The sequence below is a fragment of the Oncorhynchus masou genome, chromosome 22 (assembly GCF_036934945.1).
Source record: "Oncorhynchus masou masou isolate Uvic2021 chromosome 22, UVic_Omas_1.1, whole genome shotgun sequence".
Lineage (NCBI taxonomy): Eukaryota > Metazoa > Chordata > Actinopteri > Salmoniformes > Salmonidae > Oncorhynchus > Oncorhynchus masou.
In genome coordinates this window covers 34,481,698-34,502,467 of record NC_088233.1, presented here as the reverse complement: position 1 = coordinate 34,502,467, position 20,770 = coordinate 34,481,698, and the positions used below count along the sequence as shown (strand labels likewise).

General features: G+C 39.4%; 1 protein-coding gene across 1 annotated transcript; it reads left to right on the top strand.

Annotated features, from left to right (window-relative positions):
• Window positions 1–589: 589 nt before the first annotated feature.
• On the top strand, window positions 590–16,311 carry LOC135508711 (calretinin-like). The gene is made up of 11 exons (XM_064928940.1): window positions 590–772; window positions 5,064–5,140; window positions 6,212–6,301; window positions 6,592–6,672; window positions 7,763–7,819; window positions 8,427–8,504; window positions 12,675–12,730; window positions 12,847–12,886; window positions 13,077–13,130; window positions 15,486–15,557; window positions 15,688–16,311. The coding sequence occupies exons 1-11, from the start codon at window positions 679–681 to the stop codon at window positions 15,802–15,804; spliced, it is 816 nt and encodes a 271-aa protein (XP_064785012.1). The 5' UTR covers window positions 590–678; the 3' UTR covers window positions 15,805–16,311.
• Window positions 16,312–20,770: the final 4,459 nt, after the last annotated feature.

Genomic DNA, 20,770 nt, shown 5'->3' with positions numbered 1-20,770 from the left:
TCTGGTTCTCCTTACTGAGCTAGTCTCAATGCATGAACGCCAAAGGATAATTAACCCAAGCCGTTGGGGAGTTCCTTGGAGACCAGTGTCTCTTACTGTGATTGTAAACACATTTAAGAGGTGTCCATGTAGTCCATTGAACACACTTAAACACAGTAAGGATAAACACTCTATCCAATGACAATCCATCCCCATCCTCTACATGAATGCAAATTGACAGTGAAAATAAAGGAAGGAAATGACACCGGCAGTGTTTTGCTCATGGAGCTAGACAATTCCTTCCTGCGCATCTCATTGTGATTTACATAATTTAAGCCACATAGCCTAGAAATCTGGTTCTTGATGGCAGAGCTCAAACCTGAACAGCAACAGACGGTTCAGTCCATTGAAGTTCTTGGCTGCATTCCGACTATTGAACGTCCCTCTCCGCATGGAACAGTGAGTCCCTGTGCCTTGCGCGATTCCTCGCATCAGCAGGCGAACGCAGACGAATGGAGGTGCGAGGGCGTTGAACTTGGTGTCACTGCGCCACCTGCGTGGCTACATGGGAACTGCAGTCTCTGCTTTGGTTTAAAAGCTCTGGCAACACGCAGGGGGGTTACAGTGTGGATTGTGGTCCTACAGATAAAAAGTTCGCAGGGGATATTCTAGCGCACAGGAGGAAAAGTCGTTGAGAACATGGCAAACAAACCACAGCAGCCTCCTCACCTTCATCTGGCGGAATTGAGCGCCACCCAGTTCATCGACATCTGGAACCATTTCGATACGGACGGTTAGTACCGGAGCACAAAGTTATCCAAAATGTTACCTTGAATTTAACGCAGCACTTTTTTGAACGAGGCATTGTTTCAAATGCAGACACAAATGTAAGCTAACATGTTGAATAGACTAGGTTACATATACTCTATCACAGATTTTAGTTTACAAATTGAACATATCACTGGCGTACCCTCAACACTTTTCGGTTTTTTTTTTCAAAGATGCGGCTTGGATATTGGGATAGCTTTGTCTAAAAAGTTTTGTATATCATAATTGAAATTCACTTTTAGTCATGATGGGAAAGGCGTGGGCTATAAACTGCTGGATGCTTAGAATTTTGATTGGACAAAACAATAAGTGTTTGACAAAAAATGCTGGATAAGCATTCTAGTGCATATACTTTCTTGGCAGTTAGAAAAGCAACTGGATAACTCTGGATACTTTTTTAAATGTAATTAATTGTGGGCACTAAATCATGTATCTTTAGAAAGGTTCGAATGGGCTACTTGTGTATTAATTGATCCATTTAATATTTTATTTAAAAAGGTTGGTTGTATGGATGCATGACTTTTATTCACTTACTAGAATAACCCACTCAGATACAACTAATACATCAGTATTACAATGTAGATCAGTCTATCGATCAAAAGGCATCAGAAGTCTAGGTTATACCTCAGTGCACCGTGAACTAATGGAGGGATGGCCGTGTGGCACACTGTCGTCCATTGTAAACGTATATGTAGCCTTATCACACAATAAGCGTCATTTTTGTATAGGCCTATCAAAAAATTAGGATTCACTAAACTTGACTGAATACTTAAACATTGTAATAATAGTAATCTACTATATTGTTTTATAAAACACGATTAAACTAAAATAAACACATCTGGATGATGTCAGGACAGACTCAAGAGTTTCCATAGGCATCATAACTGATGGTTGGAATCCTGCTTTAGAAAGGTGCGTCTAAAATGTAAGGAGGGTTTGTCAATCGAATTCCAGTATTATATGAATGTAATTCACTATACAGATGAAACCCCAACTCAGAGGAGACAGACAACTATGTACTTTCAGCAGCCTATTACATGCTATAAAATGACGAGTTCTCGGCTCATTTCGAGCGAACGAGCCCACGCCCCTCCACACGCATTGTCCTTGGGCATCCTCTAGGCATAATTGGTTTCCCCTATTGATAGTGTTACTGCACATTCCGTCCCGGCCATTTGTTGAAGCGGAATGATAATACTCTAGGCGCGAAGAGTCTCTCGGATTACTGTACTAGTTCCCTCTGGGTGTTTAGTTCTCTGAGCACAAACAGAGATTGGTGCTGTTGGTCCACCCAATAGGGCCTATACTGCGCTGTCTCTATGGATTAAGCATTTTCTGCAAAGACAACATGACATAGGGATGTGAACATGGTTCACAGTGAATTGCTGCTCTTGTGCAAATAGGCTAGGCCAGAACATCAAATCATGAGATTGACCTACCAATTTTGCCGCTGAACATGGTGCTGAAATTATTAGACGAATCAACGATGTTGACGAACATTTTTCTATAGAGAACACACAGAGAGATACCTGACTAATGTCTGTCTGATATTGACATTTCAGTAATGCATAATTTATATATATATATATATCCCATTTAGACATTTTTGTCCAAAGTACTTACAAGTCGCATAATTTGGCCCCACGATGCCCACGACGCTTGGCGTATAATGCATTTATGAATAATACATACATTTATGATGCCGTTATTTATGATGCCGTTATAATACATTGAAAGACTTGGCATGATCATGTTGTTGTCCCTTGATAATGTTTTCTAGTATTGTAGCTTTTCCCTGTCTTGTGGGGAATATGTTATCAATCAGCTGGTATTTGTTTTAACAGTTCATACATTTTGGGGGGTATGAGATAAATAACACCATCATGATTGCCAATGTTCATCAGGATTTGTTATTCACAGAAGCCTAGAATATAACTATGTGTCAAAAACAACTCAAAATGGCTGATGGTATAGGCTAACTCAAAATGGCTGATGGTATAGGCTAACTCAAAATGGCTGATGGTATAGGCTAACTCAAAATGGCTGATGGTATAGCTAACTCAAAATGTGATGGTATAGGCTAACTCAAAATGGCTGATGGTATAGGCTAACTCAAAATAGCTGATGGTATAGGCTAACTCAAAATGGCTGATGGGCTAACTCAAAATGGCTGATTAACTCAAAATGGCTGATGGTAACTCAAAATGGCTAACTCAAAATGGCTGATGGTATAGGCTAACTCAAAATGGCTGATGGTATAGGCTAACTCAAAATGGCTGATGGTATAGGCTAACTCAAAATGGCTGATGGTATAGGCTAACTCAAAATGGCTGACTAACTCAAAATGGCTGATGGTATAAAATGGCTAACTCAAAATGGCTGATGGTATAGGCTAAAATGGCTCAAAATGGCTGATGGTATAGGCTAACTCAAAATGGCTGATGGTATAGGCTAACTCAAAATGGCTGAAAAACTGGCTGATGGTATAGGCTAACTCAAAATGGCTGATGGTATAGGCTGATGGTATAGGCTAACTCAAAATGGCTGATGGTATAGGCTAACTCAAAATGGCTGATGGTATAGGCTAACTCAAAATGGCTGATGGTATAGGCTAACTCAAAATGGCTGATGGTATAGGCTAACTCAAAATGGCTGATGGTATAGGCTAACTCAAAATAGGCTGATGGTATAGGCTAACTCAAAATGGCTGATGGTATAGGCTAACTCAAAATCATAATGAGATGATAAGCCATAGAGGTCAAATGTGCCTAAAACAAGTCACATAATGCATTCTGATTGTGACAGTATGCTGACAGTATGCTACTCTTAAGTTGTGGCCTTCTGAGGGATACCTTTACATTAAATAACTAATAGGTAGCTTATGTCAGATCATGTTGGAGATGGCTATTGTCTGTGACCACAAATGTGACATAAACTAACACAGTAGGCCACATTCTATTGTCACAACTGTTTAAATAATAAGCAGGAGTCATTTGTTATTTGCAATTCCCAATGAAATAGAAAAAATGTAAATGAGTAGATCATTGAAAAACAGTTGGAGACTGCAGTACATAGGCTACTGTGGGCTAGTGTATATGTCACATCATCATACACAGCATACTCTGCAGTATACATGCACACCTACAGCTTGTTTTTGATTTATTAACACATATACAAAGTTCATACAAAGTTCATAGACAACGAGCATATAAATCCACTGGATCATATTGGTCATACTAACATGTAATGGTAAATTAAATCATATGTAAAGCTATTATACAAACCTTTATGTCAATACAATAAAGAGATAATAAAATAAAGTTGCATCATGATGATTTTTCTAGAATTACATCCGCTCTATATAGAGCAAGTTATGTTTTCTGTGTAATCAAACGCAAATGTGCTTTTCCCATAATGATATGTACTTGTTTGTCTGGTAAATATCAAACTGAGTGCTTCCCCAGAGACTTCTGGTACTCAGGTCCGTGCAAATGCCACTAGGATCCACAGGCAAATGAATACATAGGCAATTGAAAGACATTTAAATCGTGAAGCTGATAGGAAAGGCATTGTTGGTATTTGTCAAAAGCCACTATAATAATCATCTCACGGGTCTCCCTCAATTTGAGCAACATTAAGATTAAAGCTCTAGCGTTTCCTTCACCATTATTTATAGACATCCAAATAATCATGGCAAGGGTGCAACTAGGCACATTTATTTGAAGTTGGGATTCCTGCATCGATTTCTTACACTGTCATGCCAGGCAGACATTTCCCCATTGTCTTTTCAAATAACTGGACTTAAAAGGCCTTGGAGGCCTCAATTAGAGGGAGAGAGAGAGAAAGAGAGAGTAGCAGTGCATTTCAAGACTGGGAGACCCCTTCAAGGGATTTAATTAAGCAGGTTCCAACGTTTGAGTGCAAGCTATCTCGCAAATCACGTCAGCCAGAGCCAGCCTTGCAGCATGCTAACCATCTGGACAAAAAAATGAGTTAGTTATTATGTCAGTCATTGAGCCAGCCATCCAATCAGCCAGCAAGCAAGCCAGACAAACTTAGTTCTGGAGTATTACTGTAAAACAGGGAAGCATTGCCCTAATTTGCTGTCAAATTTGTACAATCTCACTTCTCAAGAGTCACACATTCACAATGGTACTACTATGCATTACATGGGGATCTTTGATGCTTCACAGTCACTGCCTGTATGATAGATAGTCTTGGGCTGATTTGTCAAATCCCTGTTTCCTCTGCTGCAGGCAATGGCTACATTGAGGGCAAGGAACTGGAGAACTTCTTCAGGGAGTTGGAGATTGCACGGAGAGGGGCCGGAGTGGTAAGGGAATGATCCCTGGGCCTTGACTAGGGCTCAATTCAATCAAACATGTCATAGCAATGTTTATACAGTATCTATGTTTACATAACTACTGCCCACATACATTACGTAGTGTATGTCACAGGCCTATTCTGTCTCTGATGGGTCTACGTGTAATTTTTCACAGTACTGAATCCAATACCATTTTGTAACATTATTTCCTGTAATGCTGGATTGACTGACCACTTTCAATGAAAGTGTCATGGCTCTGGTAATTAAATACAACAGTAAATATGTTTTGGGTTTTATTAGGTGAAACCAAAGGAGTACAACCTCATGCAAACACATATTGGACATAGTAATTGGTGTAACGAGAGTTTCCTTTAACAGGCTAACAGGCAAAGGTACAAAGTAATTCTACCACCAACTTTCCAAATTTGACTGACAATAGTAAAGGTAGTATTTTGTTTGTTCTTTAATCCAACAGTCATATGTTGGCATCTTCTCACTAATCAAGGTTGTGGCCTTTTCTGGTAGGTGGTTCATTGAGTTCCGGAACAAGCCCTATAGATATGAACTCGTGTCTCTAAGCTGTCCAGTCCGTCTAGGACTGGCAGTAATTAAAATGCGACTGATTTGTCCAATCAAGATCTAATTAATAATTTAAGCAACATCAAAACAACACATTTCTCCAGAGAGTTCTTCCACAGATGGAAGATATCCTCTTTCTTGGGAGGAGTCAGTGCAATAATCTTTGTGTCACTACATCTCGTGTGTGTAGAACACAGGAATCAGAGAGCATCAGTAATCATGTTACATATCATCTCCCTGTAGCTGCATAAAGTCTGTGACTAGAAGATGATGAGCCCTTTAGCTGGGTAGAAGACGCTTGTCTGTTTTAGAGAGACAATCTCTCTGTCTGCCCAGTGTAACAACCCCTAACATAAAAACAAGCTCTTTCACAACAATGTGTGTGACCACAGTCCTATAACACGAGAGGACGGTTTGCGTTAAAAAAAATAACAACAGATCTTTACTGATGTTTGTGTCATGACAAACATATATTTGCATGTATTTGTGCATGTGTTATAGGACCCATCAAACTCCACTTTCAGAGAGAAGATGAAGGAGTTTATGCAGAAGTTTGACAAGAACGCAGATGGGAGAATTGAGATGTCAGAGGTGAGATGACATTTTTTCATTTTCAGATCAATGAGGATTTGATTATGCTAGTGATAATTATTACCAATGATCTCAGACAGTTTGCATATCAATGCAGAAATAATCAGACACTGGTAGATGTGTTCTGAAACTGTTGATTGACTCAATGATCTATGCTTCATTCGAGTAATCTTCGTCGAAAAGATAAGATTCTATTATTAAACAGTATTTTTCACACAATCAAACACAGAGAAACAAAGGTTATATTTTTTTCTCCCCTAATTCATTTCTCTCTTTCTCTCCTTCTCCAGCTGGCTCAGATTTTGCCCACGGAGGAGAACTTCCTGCTTTGCTTCAGAGAGTTTGTTGGATCCAGTTCTGAGTTCATGGCGGTAAGTGGTGAAAATAGATGGTTTGAGAATTAATTTAGTTTGAGTAAGAATGTGAAGACTCGTACCGGCTGTTTATAATGTGTGTTGGTGGGATTGGAAATACAGAGATACTGTAATAAGGTAGAATAATAAAAAAAACAATTAGACAAAGCAATTAAAACACACTACTATCCACATTTTGGAATCATTGCCTATCCCAAATCATATTAGGGAATTGCACTGCAAGTAATACATCATTTGAGAGAAAAGTCTCTTTAAAAAAAGTATCCTACTCACAGGTTATTTTTCTCTGTCATGTGTGTCCTCTGCCAAGAGAAAAACCACAATCACTCACTGGTAAAGGAGATTACATTTCAGAGACACTTGAGAGCTCTGTCAGATTAGTTCTCATACAGTGTAAATGGAGAGAGTTTGATTATCAGTGATACCAGGAGGGACCATCCAGTCACCCACTGCACTCCTATTATGTCAAGGGCAGGAAGAATTACACGAGAAAGAGAAAATGAGGCTTTTTAATCACCCGGTGTGGTAGCGAAGACTTTTAAAGGGATTGAATGAGGAAGTACAAACTTCTATTTTCAGAATCATATATTATAGATGTGCGGCTGTAATTCTCAACAGACCTGGAGAGGGAGGGCATCTATCTTTGATAAGAGCCCTTTCTGGAAACAGGGACAGCTGCTAGATTAAAACATTAATTAAAATGCATTTCTCTCTCCTTGCCCTCTCACAATGTGTGGGAGATCTGGAAAGTATAATGAAAACCCTAGTGTGATTACGGGAAGAAAAAACTAACAATTACCAGCCACATAAATTGGATATGATTTTTTTCTGTGCTCTTCCTCTCCTTTTGAAAGTGATCTCTGCCCCTCCAGAGAGTAATTCATGAATGTCACATGCAATCCCATTAATATAATGCAGTTTGATTGCTTCGGTGTTAAAGGACATTGGATATGGGGGTGTTTGAGTGTGAGTGGAGGAATGAGAGTACTCCTTTACAAAGTGATTGGTACTACTGTGGGAGCAAGTGATTGGCTGTATGTCTATTTTTTAATTTCTAATGTGTGTGACTTTGTGTTTGCATATATAGGCTTGGCGACGATACGATACAGATCGCAGTGGGTACATTGAAGCCAATGAACTGAAGGTATGATTCCTCACTTGTTAACCATCAATGTAAGACATGTTTACAGTGTGTATTTTGTACAAACTTTGCTAAAGCTCCAACCAATGTCTTCTAACTCTTCTTGTCATTCGATATAAGATGGCAAGGAGATGCATTATTATACTTTACAATGTAAATGAAGGTTTAGAAACCAACACCCAAAGATTTGCAGGTATAGTTGTTGTGTTGATACAGTGAGGAAAATAGGGACGATGCAAATTTCTCTCGTCTCAACGGCTGTCAGACAAGGACACTATACAAATCCTCACTTGTAATACCATCCATTAGGCGGTTGTCTGACACTGATTCATTTCTAAAGCTTTTTCTGCTGTCTTATCTGCAGGGAACTGCAGGTGTTACTGTAACACAGGCTGGTAGTGATAGATAGAATGGTCCTTTCTGTCAATGAAGGATCTGAGAATGTATGTGACACTTCAAACTCTGCGTAAGACAATACTTATATGACTGACGAAAACCAATAACTGGGGCCTCAGCGCTAAAGTATAGACGAGCCAGACTCTCTAAGATCATAGAATTTTTGTTGACCTATTAGGGGATTATAGTTTACTCAACTTTCTCAACTCCACAGGGATTCCTCTCAGACCTGCTGAAGAAAGCCAACAGACACTACGATGACCAGAAGCTTCATGAGTACACACAGACAATAGTGAGTCTTTTCAGTCTAAATTAATCACTTCCTGTACCATTCCCAAACCCTTCATCCATGTAAAAGTATATATATTAATTGTTTTATTCACAAAAGTAGTGCACTGGGCCGTTACTAGTATTAACAGACTAATATAGATGGCTGTAGGCACAAAACATTTTCAGCATCTCTGCTTTGGCAAAAAAAAGGTAGTTGTATAATTAAGAACAGTACAGTGCCTTGCGAAAGTATTCGGCCCCCTTGAAATTTGCGACCTTTTGCCACATTTCAGGCTTCAAACATCAAGATATAAAACTGTATTTTTTGTGAAGAATCAACAACAAGTGGGACACAATCATGAAGTGGAACGACATTTATTGGATATTTCAAACTTTTTTAACAAATCAAAAACTGAAAATTTGGGTGTGCAAAATTATTCAGCCCCTTTACTTTCAGTGCAGCAAACTCTCTCCAGAAGTTCAGTGAAGATCTCTGAATGATACAATGTTGACCTAAATGACTAATGATGATAAATACAATCCACCTGTGTGTAATCAAGTCTCTGTATAAATGCACCTGCACTGTGATAGTCTCAGAGGTCCTTTAAAAGCGCAGAGAGCATCATGAAGAACAAGGAACACACCAGGCAGGTCCGAGATACTGTTGTGAAGAAGCTTAAAGCCGGATTTGGATACAAAAATATTTCCCAAGCTTTAAACATCCCAAGGAGCACTGTGCAAGCGATAATATTGAAATGGAAGGAGTATCAGACCACTGCAAATCTACCAAGACCTGGCCGTTCCTCTAAACGTTCAACTCATACAAGGAGAAGACTGATCAGAGATGCAGCCAAGAGGCCCATGATCACTCTGGATGAACTGCAGAGATCTACAGCTGAGGTGGGAGACTCTGTCCATAGGACAACAATCAGTCGTATATTGCACAAATCTGGCCTTTATGGACGAGTGGCAAGGAGAAAGCCATTTCTTAAAGATATCCATAAAAAGTGTTGTTTAAAGTTTGCCACAAGCCACCTGGGAGACACACCAAACATGTGGAAGAAGGTGCTCTGGTCAGATGAAACCAAAATTTAACTTTTTGGCAACAATGCAAAATGTTATGTTTGGCGTAAAAGCAACACAGCTCATCACCCTGAACACACCATACCCACTGTCAAACATGGTGGTGGCAGCATCATGGTTTGGGCCTGCTTTTCTTCAGCAGGGACAGGGAAGACGGTTAAAATTGATGGGATGATGGATGGAGCCAAATACAGGACCATTCTGGAAGAAAACCTGATGGAGTCTGCAAAAGACCTGAGACTGGGACGGAGATTTGTCTTCCAACAAGACAATGATCCAAAACATAAAGCAAAATCTACAATGGAATGGTTCAAAAATAAACATATCCAGGTGTTAGAATGGCCAAGTCAAAGTCCAGACCTGAATCCAATCGAGAATCTGTGGAAAGAACTGAAAACTGCTGTTCACAAATGCTCTCCATCCAACCTCACTAAGCTCGAGCTGTTTTGCAAGGAGGAATGGGAAAAAATTTCAGTCTCTCGATGTGCAAAACTGATAGAGACATACCCCAAGTGACTTACAGCTGTAATCGCAGCAAAAGGTGGCGCTACAAAGTATTAACTTAAGGGGGCTGAATAATTTTGCACGCCCAATTTTTAAGTTTTTGATTTGTTAAAAAAGTTTGAAATATCCAATAAATGTCGTTCCACTTCATGATTGTGTCCCACTTGTTGTTGATTCTTCACAAAAAATACAGTTTTATATCTTTATGTTTGAAGCCTGAAATGTGGCAAAAGGTCGCAAATTCAAGGGGGCCGAATACTTTCGCAAGGCACTGTATCTTGCAGGATTCAAAAGTTGGAATTGTATGAGTTGTTGCTCTGTCCCTTTCTCTGCGATTGTCATTCTAATAGAATCCAGAAATACTAAAACCCTGTCCTCAAACATTTACATCAAAAGGTACAAAGTTATGGGCAAAGATGCAAAACAGTCACATCAAATTCAATATTTTTTCTTGATGAAATAACATGGAAAACAACCCCTTCTTGTGCAGTGTTAATTTACCATCCTTATAAATCACTTATTGTAAATGTACATTACTGTATTGTACATAGGCTGGTAATCTAGGTTTGTACCTGTAGACTGAAGAAAAACAATCCACAATACAGTAATTGAGTACATTGAGACATCAAGTGGGTTGTGATGATGTGACTCAGTTAGTAGGGCATGGCGCTTGCAATGCTGTGGTTGTGGGCTCTATTCCCGCAGCTGACTAGTGCAAAAAAAGTATGACAATATATGCACTCACTGAAAAGGAATGAAAACACCATTTCAGTATTTCAAGAAACTGGAAAACATCAAGCAAGTATTTTTATATTTCACAAGTATTATCAGATTATCTGTTTTGTACAGATAATGATCAGACTCAAGTTACAAATGCTGGTAAACACTCAAATAAATGTAGTTCCATTTTTTTTCCACAGAAGTAGTGCACTGGGCCATTACTAGTCTTGTATTAGCGGACCGATATAGACTTCTTCAGCCCAGGCAAAAAAAACTGCATCTCCCCAGTCCCTGCACCTCCAACCCCAAACTAATTCCCTTGGCTACGCCTTCCTCACAGACCTATCTGAGAAATAACCAGCATTACCACATCCAAAGTATGTTGAAAAACAATTGAATATAACTAATATAAAATCACAAGGTAAAAGTCATGTAAAACTATGAGTGGAATAACGACACTTCTAGAGTATATTGATCCACATGGACCACATCCTCGCATGTACACTACCGTTCAAAAGTTTGGGGGTCACTTAGAAATGTCCTTGTTTTTGAAAGAAAAGCACATTTTTTGTCCATTAAATAACATCAATTTGATCAGAAATACAGTGTAGACGTTGTCAATGTTGTAAATTACTATTGTAGCTGGAAACGGGCGATTTGTTATGGAATATCTACATAGGGGTACAGAGACCCATTATCAGCAACCATCACTCTTGTGTTCAAATGGCACGTTGTGTTAGCTAATCCAAGTTTAGCATTTTAAAAGGCTAATTGATCATTAGAAAACCCTTTTGCAATTATGTTAGCACAGCTGAAAACTATTGTTCTGATTAAAGAAGCAATAAAACTGTCCTTCTTTAGACTAGTTGAGTATCTGGAGCATCAGCATTTGTGGGCTCGATTACAGGCTCAAAATGGCCAGGCCAAAGAACTTTCTTCTGAAACTTGTCAGTCTATTCTTGTTCTGAGAATTGAAGGCTATTCCATGCGAGAAATTGCCAAGAAACTGAAGATCTTGTACAACGCTGTGTACTACTCCTTTCACAGAACAGAGCAAACTGTCTCTAACCAGAATAGAAAGAGTGGAAGGCCCCGGTGCACAACTGAGCAAGAGGACAAGTACATTAGAGTGTCTAGTTTGAGAAACAGATGCCTCACAAGTTCTCAACTGGCAGCTTCAATAAATAGTACCTGCAAAACACCAGTCTCAATGTCAACAGTGAAGAGGCATCTCCAGGATGCTGGCCTTCCTGCAGTTACAGAATTTGAACATTTAGTCCATAATGTTGCTTGATTGGTGGTTAGGATATTAGCTGGTCAAAATGGGGCCAAATGAAAAGTGGAAAACTGTTAATATATATCCATGTGTTAGTGCAGGTTTTCAGTGACTTTATGTAAATCACGATTCTCATCTGCATCTGCAGGAAAATTGTCAGCAGGAAAATTGTCAGCAACAAAAGAGTGATCAATTGAAAATCCTACATCTGTAGTCATTGTCTGTGGGTATTGTATAATATACTTTATATGTGAACAAGGGAGCTATGTATCCCTTGTCCCATCATGCTGGTGGCTGCCATGTGGTTGGGAGTGGGACTCATGATGTCCTACGGGTTGTGTGTTCCAACAGCAGATGTTCAAACATCTGTTTGAACCTCAAGGCCTAAAGCTTGACCTGAATTACTCTTGGGAGAAAACCAATCTGTATTGTTTAGTCTTAGTGTTGAGTAGCAACTTCTATGTACAATGGATTGACAACAGAGTAGTATTCTGAATAAAAAAATAATACATGTTGTTGTCACAACTGGTGAAGGCCCCTTGCTTTAATGTCTCTATCTATCTCTCCCTCCCTCTCTCCCTGTCTTTCTCTCTCGCTCTCTCTCTGTAGCTCAAGATGTTTGATCTAAACGGAGATGGGAAGCTGGGCCTGTCAGAAATGGCGAGGTGACTGTCAGCAACTGAGAAGAAATGTTTCTATTTCATGTGTGCCTTCAGCATCCGACACTCCTAACAAGTGTTTCATGGAAATGATTCTCTGTTCTCTGTTCTTCTCTTTTAAGGCTTCTCCCAGTTAAGGAAAATTTCTTACTGAAGTTCCAGGTGAGGAGTGTGCAAAAGGAACTGACAGTTCCTTAAAACAAATCCCTTTTCCACAGTAATTTTGGCTGAAAAAAATACCAGCAATGTGATCATTTGATATTTCAGAACACAATCATTAATTTGCACAATCTAACTAAGTAACATCATGCTGCTCTGTTATAATGTTTTTATTTCCAAATGTGTTTTTCAGGGTATCAAACTGACCTCTGAGCAGTTCAATGCTATCTTTGCATTCTACGACAAGGTACATTTAGATATGTGATTGGATATTGTAAAAGGATACAGTTTGCTATATACTGCAGGCAGTGGCGATTTTAGCATGTAAATCTTGGTGGGGCAAACTCCCCCCTAAAATATTTGTAGTAGCATGTCAGCAGAGCCACTACACAACACAACACTAAACAATACATTCATTCCACTATAACGGTGACAAGCGGTGCCCACAAATGTTTAGGTCCTACATAAAGCTGCCTCAACATCAGAGCTTTCTTTCCAGCATCATGAAGTGAATCCTTACCACCACTACACCTGGCTATCAGCGGAGACTTGTCTGGCAGCTAAACAGTTCATTCAGCCTCGTTTACTGCCTTTTTTTTAAAAATTGCTGATATGGCTGCATACCTCCCTGGTATATTACATCATTTATGCAGCAGCATATAAGAAGTTTTTGGACTCATCTTGTTGTGCACGGTGGTCCTTCGTTGGCAAATTTTGTCATCAAAGAAAAATATTTACAATTCCGAGTTGGATGACCATTCAAAATGTATTTTCCCAGTCTGACTTCCCAGTTGCAATGTTTGCGGTTAGCCACTGTCACCAATTCCTTCCAAACAACTCATTGTTGATTCCCAACTTGTTGTCTAATGTTTATGTCCAATGACCGATGAGCCATTGATTCACAATGATGACTGCTAGCTAAGATTGTGAAAGTATGATGTTGACATGATCAGCCCAATCAAAGCTACTGTACATATATAACATGATTTGACATAAGTTCTGTGGCCAATGACCTTGAGCCTTCTTGGAAGGTCACTTGTAATAGAACTCTATGGTAGGACCCAAAGGGCTGACATTTTGGATGTCTACCCTTACTTAAGGACTGAAGCTAGGCATTTGCTTAATGTCCCCATGAGTGACAGAATACTGAGCCAATCACGGCGCAATGCTCCTTTTTTTCTGCTGGCTTGCTCCACTACCACAGAAAGCACTGAGCTTGGCTGAAACATCTGCATTTTGGAGCTGCCTTACTCAATAAAACAAAAAAGGCTAAAAATGTGGGACTCCACTGGCTGTAGGTACAGTATTTAACTTTCAATCAGGTTTGGTGGATGACTCTGAGTTGTTGTTATGACTGATTTCACTCTCTGCAAATCAGTGGTCTTTCCGCTCATCCGGGTAGGTAAATAAGCTTGATTGGTACACCTGCTATTCTTGTTTGAGTGTTGGTTGAACATGTATTCCATCATTTGTGGACAGGTGATGCCAGATTTCAGGATCAAACTGCTGTTGTAGAATGTAGTAATGTCTTAGGCTAATAGCATTACATCTGGCTTGACATGTAGTGGATAGGGAGCTGACTTCAAACAAGTAAAACGCCAACTCATATCCCTTGCGTGTTGTTGACACGCCTAGAATTGATTGTGATGTATGGACTATTTGATTTGGCCTAATTCAAACCCGGCACTGTATCTCAGCTAATTTCTTGTAGTCATTGCTTTGTCGGCTACATGTCAGCATTGTGATACATATTTCATTACATATACATTATTCTCTATTGAATTAAAGTATGTTGCTCCATTTTCTAAAAAGAGCATGCATTATTCTTTATTGAGGGTTACATGTACGACAGTTTCACAATATTGTACTTATAATCCATAAGACAACTATTAGCAGGGATCCAAATAGCTCACGGACTCTCTGAGTGACAAGTTAGAGCCTGTGACTTAAGTTGAAAAAATATGCTGAAAGTTTTGGAATGTGGACTGAAATGAAAGTGAGGATGGAGAGTAAAATTGAAATGCTTCAGCAGAGCAGAGGGCTTTTTGCGTGCCTATGTCTGGACTAGATGCTTGTTGAGAGGACTGGAGCAGACACTCAATTATAAATGAAACGCAGTCCATGTACACATGATGTGTGTCAAATGCTAACATTTACGTGCATAATTATTTCAGCGTTTGTTTCAACCTCCACCCTGCAGCTGAATCACTGGCAGCTGCTGTCACTGCTATGGAATTATGGGTAAAAATAATGGAAAGAGCAGGTCAACTGAACACTAACATTGCTCACAGTGCCAAAATTAAAATGTGCATAGCTTTGAAAAATACAAAATGTTTGACAGCACGCAACCAAGACAGTCTGTATCCCTGCCTTCTCAAAGAAACACCCCACCATTGTAACTTCAGTACCATGGCCCTTCCCCTCCACAATATCTCCTTATACATTTAAAGCTTTTGCTCTAAAGCAGCCATATACAGTACATATATTTTATTCATAAGTGAAATGTCAAGGGAAGTGTACTTTTTAAACTTCCATTGAAAGTATGGGATTAAGAACAATTCTAATGCAGGCATATGATAGATTTTACCCCTCTTTCTTACAGGATGGAAATGGCTACATTGATGAGCAGGAGCTCGATGCTCTGTTGCGTGACCTCTATGAAAAGAACAAAAAGGTGAGATAATATGGAAGGTTTGAAGCTTAGCTCTCATTCCCACATAACGCTGAATTTGTCATCTGTAATGTGTCATTACAGAAGTACCTGTATAGTTACTGGTGTCTTGTCTTCTCTAATCTTCTCTCAGGAGGTGGACACCAAAAACCTGATTGACTACAAGAAGAGCATCATGGCCCTGTCGGACGGGGGCAAGCTGTACCGCTCCGAGCTGGAGATTGTGCTCTGCAGGGAGCCCATGCTGTGAACCCTGACAACCATTGCTGTCTGTTTTTTGACCTCCATGACCTTATCTGCCCATCCCCAGATCACACCCACCTCCAGCTGCTTGACGACTGTAACCTGGTGCATGTGCCGGTCACTCCCTTCATGAGTTTTGAATGAATGTGCAACTGAGAAGCACAAACCAGCTCTCCCTCAGAACCCCTGTCCCCACTCGTCCCTGCAGACTGACCCAGCTATTACGTTGCCCCTCAAATTCTACATTTAACAAAATGAATAAAGATGATAAAGGTACTTCTGATAATTATGATTGCAATGTGAACAGGAGAGGAATGAAAATGAATATAATAGGATTATTTATTCTGAATGCTTGGTTTGACTTTTCTCCTCTCTTTTTTCTCTGTTTGATCTGGTGTTTCATCGTTAAATTATTATCCTGTTACATTTAGATTTTTGATGTTGGGTTTTCTGGCTGATACTGTTATAATGAGGATATTATCGAAAGCATTAATTAAAGATATCTTACGATTAAGATTTTCTCATTTTGACTTTCACATTGTGTTCACCTCGTTTGCTACCCCTCCTTGTGCTTAGAATTTATAATCCATTCAATTGAATATTGACATGCTGCTTCGAAAAAACACTTTAAGATGCCCTCTGTTTTATGTTAGTATCAATTAGTATTTATAGAGATGAAGTGGTTGGAGAATGGGTATTAAATAAGGTGAGCCCTACTGTCAAACCAGATAACAGTGCACGGTACTGCGACCACACACAGAAACACTTAAACATTGTTGTCATTATAAGAGAATACCTCCATCAAGTCCTAAATTCCCTGTATAGGTATTTCTGAAGTAGGACATATTTCCAGGAAAATCCCCTCTAATTGTGTGCAGATTCTTTTAAAACGAGCTCAATAATTCAGCAGTCAAACTTCCCTCTCGCACAGCCAAGCTTGTAGAAATACCTATCAATGAATCATTACTATTTCCATGTTTAGGTTTATTTGCAAGAAAAGACTGTCTTTTTCATCCATCGTGCAATGCACAGAGATGAGCATTTGTGTTATGTTGTAGTAATTTCTATAAGATGCATATTAACAAAGACTTGTTGCAAATAGAGAAACGTGCGTGAGAAACAAATCCCTCACTCCCTAACCATATTAGTCTATATTTAGTCAGAGTGCTGCCTCAGTTTATTGTCTGCATGTGCACCTCCCATCAAGGTCTCCTTTGCAAAGAGGTATTCCAAATTCATGATGACCAGGTTTATCTTCTTATAGTTTTCACATGTAGGGATGTCAATGAAAAGAGGGACCAAAAGTAATACTTTATGATACATGTTATTGTGTGCTATTATGTTAAAATAGCATTAAGATTCAAATAGACATGTTTTAGCTTCGCTGAATCTGCAATCACCGTCCTGATCTTAAATACTAACTGATATGATGACAAGATGTCAGCCACATGCAGAGGAGAACAAGAGAGAACAGCTTCATATATGAAGATGACTCTCATGATGTATGCAGACAGTATACTTTTTGAAAGGTGTGGTGTTTTATTAATGAACTCTTTAAATAGAGTTATTGAGAATGAAATAGTGATTGAATGGATGTCGCTGCCTAAATTCCCTACAGTACATCCACTGAGCACCACACACACAAACACCTATACACACTGGTGACTAAGACATACATACTGAGCTTGTTTACAAATGAGCTTTTCACTGTACAATACAGTAGATAATAATCTCTCTCTGCACATCACTGTAGATGGCCCTCCCTGTGAGAAATACAAACAAGTTTGAAATGCTACATTTCATGATGGTTTAAAATAATGAAATATTTACAGATGTAGAGGGAAGAGGCAAGCTGGTAGACAGATGCATGCAATGCCCAATTAAAACAAAACCATATTGGGAAAAGATTGAGGCCTGACCCATTTAATCACTGAACCGACACAGGACAACTAACAAACTGTAAATTAAGTCAATCATTTTATTTTTACACTGCCAACAGCACATGACAGGGGCATTTCTAAGCATCCCACTGCAGCTTTGATGAATGCACATAGGCAAACCCAGTCTTTGTCCTAAGGGACTATCCTCCCACATACCCATAATGCAATGTCATGCAATATGTTGGGAAGACTTAGGCCATCCCAACACATGCAAATGTAGGATCTTAATTTGGTAACTCTTTCATTTCTGAGAATTTTCCTGCAGCGCAGAAAATGCAGATGAGCTTCATGATTTACATAAATTCACTGAAATTATATTAACAGTGTTGCACTTTTGATGTAGCCTACTTTTGGCCAGCTAATATCCTAACCACTGATCAATAAATATTATGGTTTAAACCCCTCAAACTCAAACGTGGGACTGATTTAAACCTGGAACACCAGGTGGGTACAATAAATAATCAGGTCGAACAGAAAACCAGCAGGCTGCGCACCTCCTAGGGTAGAGTTCAATAGCCCTGGTTTAAACGTTCAAATCCTGCTGCTGCAGGATTATTTTTCTGTGGCAATACAGTTCAAATTAAGTTCCTGTATATGTATCTGCTTGTGTGTTGAGATACAACATCCCAAATAATAATGGTGCCCAAAAAAGGCAATAAAGAAATCCAATTATACCACTGTCAACACATTCAGTATATTCTCTCAACATAGATTATGTTTACACATTCATTGGGGTATCAGTGCTTTTCCATGGCTATTCCTACTAAGATCCATTTCATTTTCCACACAGATCATAGATGACAAAACTAAAATGGCGTCCATGTCCTAGGGGACCTACAAGCCTTTACAACAGACTTGCTGTTTGAATCAGTGAGTAGAAGCAGACTAAGAAGGGGGGAAGTCAGGAGAGGAATTTGTGAGAGTGATGGTGAGCTAGAATTATGGATGGGAGAAGAAAGGGCAAGGCTTCTCAGAGTAAGAGGTACAATCACTCTTGCTGCACTCACACCTCACTTTTGCTATACACAGCAGAATGCACTTCCTGCCTGCAATTTGCATGCCTTCCTGCATGCAAATTGAATCTGCAATGTCATCGCTCAGGCATAAAAAAGTCCTCCAAACATGTCTTCCGTGAATTGAGGGACTCTTTACATTTATTGCATTTACAAACATTCACACACACAACTATTTCATAGTTATAAACTATGCACTAATATTACATCTAATATTCTTGAACATAAGGATTTATTTTGGTAAAATGGAGTGAGAAAGCACTAAAAGACACTGTGCAAATACCAGACATGGTAAGATATAGTAATAATTTCCATGCATTGGTAGAAAACTTGTTTTCAATGTTAACACTTTTAGTGAATGCATCCAACAAATAAAGCATTCCAGGTAAGGCTGTGCTTGATTTCTAGTGGGGCTGTGCTTGATTTCTAGTGGGGCTGTGCTTGATTTCTAGTGGGGCTGTGCTTGATTTCTAGTGGGGCTGTGCTTGATTTCCAGTGGGGCTGTGCTTGATTTCCAGTGGGGCTGTGCTTGATTTCTAGTGGGGCTATGCTTGATTTCCAGTGGGGCTGTGCTGGATTTCTAGTGGGGCTGTGCTTGATTTCTAGTGGGGCTGTGCTTGATTTCTAGTGGGGCTGTGCTTGATTTCTAGTGGGGCGGTGCTTGATTTCTAGTGGGGCTGTGCTTGATTTCCAGTGGGGCTGTGCTTGATTTCCAGTGGGGCTGTGCTTTATTTCTAGTGGGGCTGTGCTTGATTTCCAGTGGGGCTGTGCTTGATTTCTAGTGGGGCTGTGCTTGATTTCTAGTGGGGCTGTGCTTGATTTCTAGTGGGGCTGTGCTTGATTTCTAGTGGGGCTGTGCTTGATTTCCAGTGGGGCTGTGCTCTGTATAGCCTACTCAATCTTTGAACGTGAACTTTAATGACAATAAATAGATGATTATCAACTTATTTAAGATGTCAACATTTAAAGTAATTACACGTATAGCATACATGATGGGCTGATAAATAATAAATACAATAGCATAAAAAATATATATATATTTGACTGTGAAATCTTCTGATAAAGTACAATGATGTTGTTTTGCCTCCAAGTGGCCAATACTGTATATTACATGCTACTCCTAAACCTGCAGTGCACTCAGACTGAACACTTCTTCAAGGCGCTGCATCTGCAACGTGGTCTCAGCATTTCGTATTATTCTGTACGTAAATCCGAGACACTCCTTTAGGGAAGGGAAGGGAAAGGAGATACCTAGCCAGTTGCACAACTGCATGCATTCAGCTGAAATTATGTTTGTGTTTGTGCATCATCCTTGGTCTGAGAGCATTTCGTATTATTCTGCATGTAAATCCTAGACACTCCATCTAGTATGACATGAACATTTCATAAGCTATGTATTAATTTGTTGATGTCCATCATCCATTTTATATTATATGTTACGAATTGCAATTCATACTATATGATACTAATATGCTAAAAGTACAATATGTTAGGAATGTACAAAACGTATGATATGTTACAAATTCCAAATTGTTGTGGCTAACACTAATGCTAGCTAGCACTAAGGGTTAGGTGTTAAGGTTAGGGTTAAGGCTAGGAGTTAGTTAAAGGCTTAAGGTTAGGATTAGGGGAAGGGTTAGCTAACAAGCTAAGTAGTTGCAAAGTAGCTAAAGATGTCTGTGATGAGATTCCAACATTAAATATTTGGATTGCTAGACATTCACATTATACGCACACCTATCCAGCCTGACCAGCCACCTTATTTTTGTTTTTGCTTTCAGTAACCTTCTATTGCTAGGTTTCCATCCAATTGGTGACAGATATTCATGCGAATATTCTAAAATCTGCATAAAAACATTTCCCCACCAGAGATGTGTTTCCATCAAATTGACTCATGTACCAAATAAAAACCACCATCAACTGATGGTTTTCTCACGTAAAAATAATACATTATATAGCAAGTGTGCCCACTCTGGTTTAGGCATGAGTGCTCTAGCCAACAGCACTATCTGCATGTTGT

Excerpts from the sequence above, each read along its gene's own strand:
- LOC135508711 (XM_064928940.1), top strand. The coding sequence starts at position 679 with ATGGCAAACAAACCACAGCAGCCTCCTCACCTTCATCTGGCGGAATTG. Across the intron at positions 6,673-7,762 it reads CCAGTTCTGAGTTCATGGCG|GCTTGGCGACGATACGATAC; the intron begins GTAAGTGGTGAA and ends TTGCATATATAG. Across the intron at positions 8,505-12,674 it reads ATGAGTACACACAGACAATA|CTCAAGATGTTTGATCTAAA; the intron begins GTGAGTCTTTTC and ends CTCTCTCTGTAG.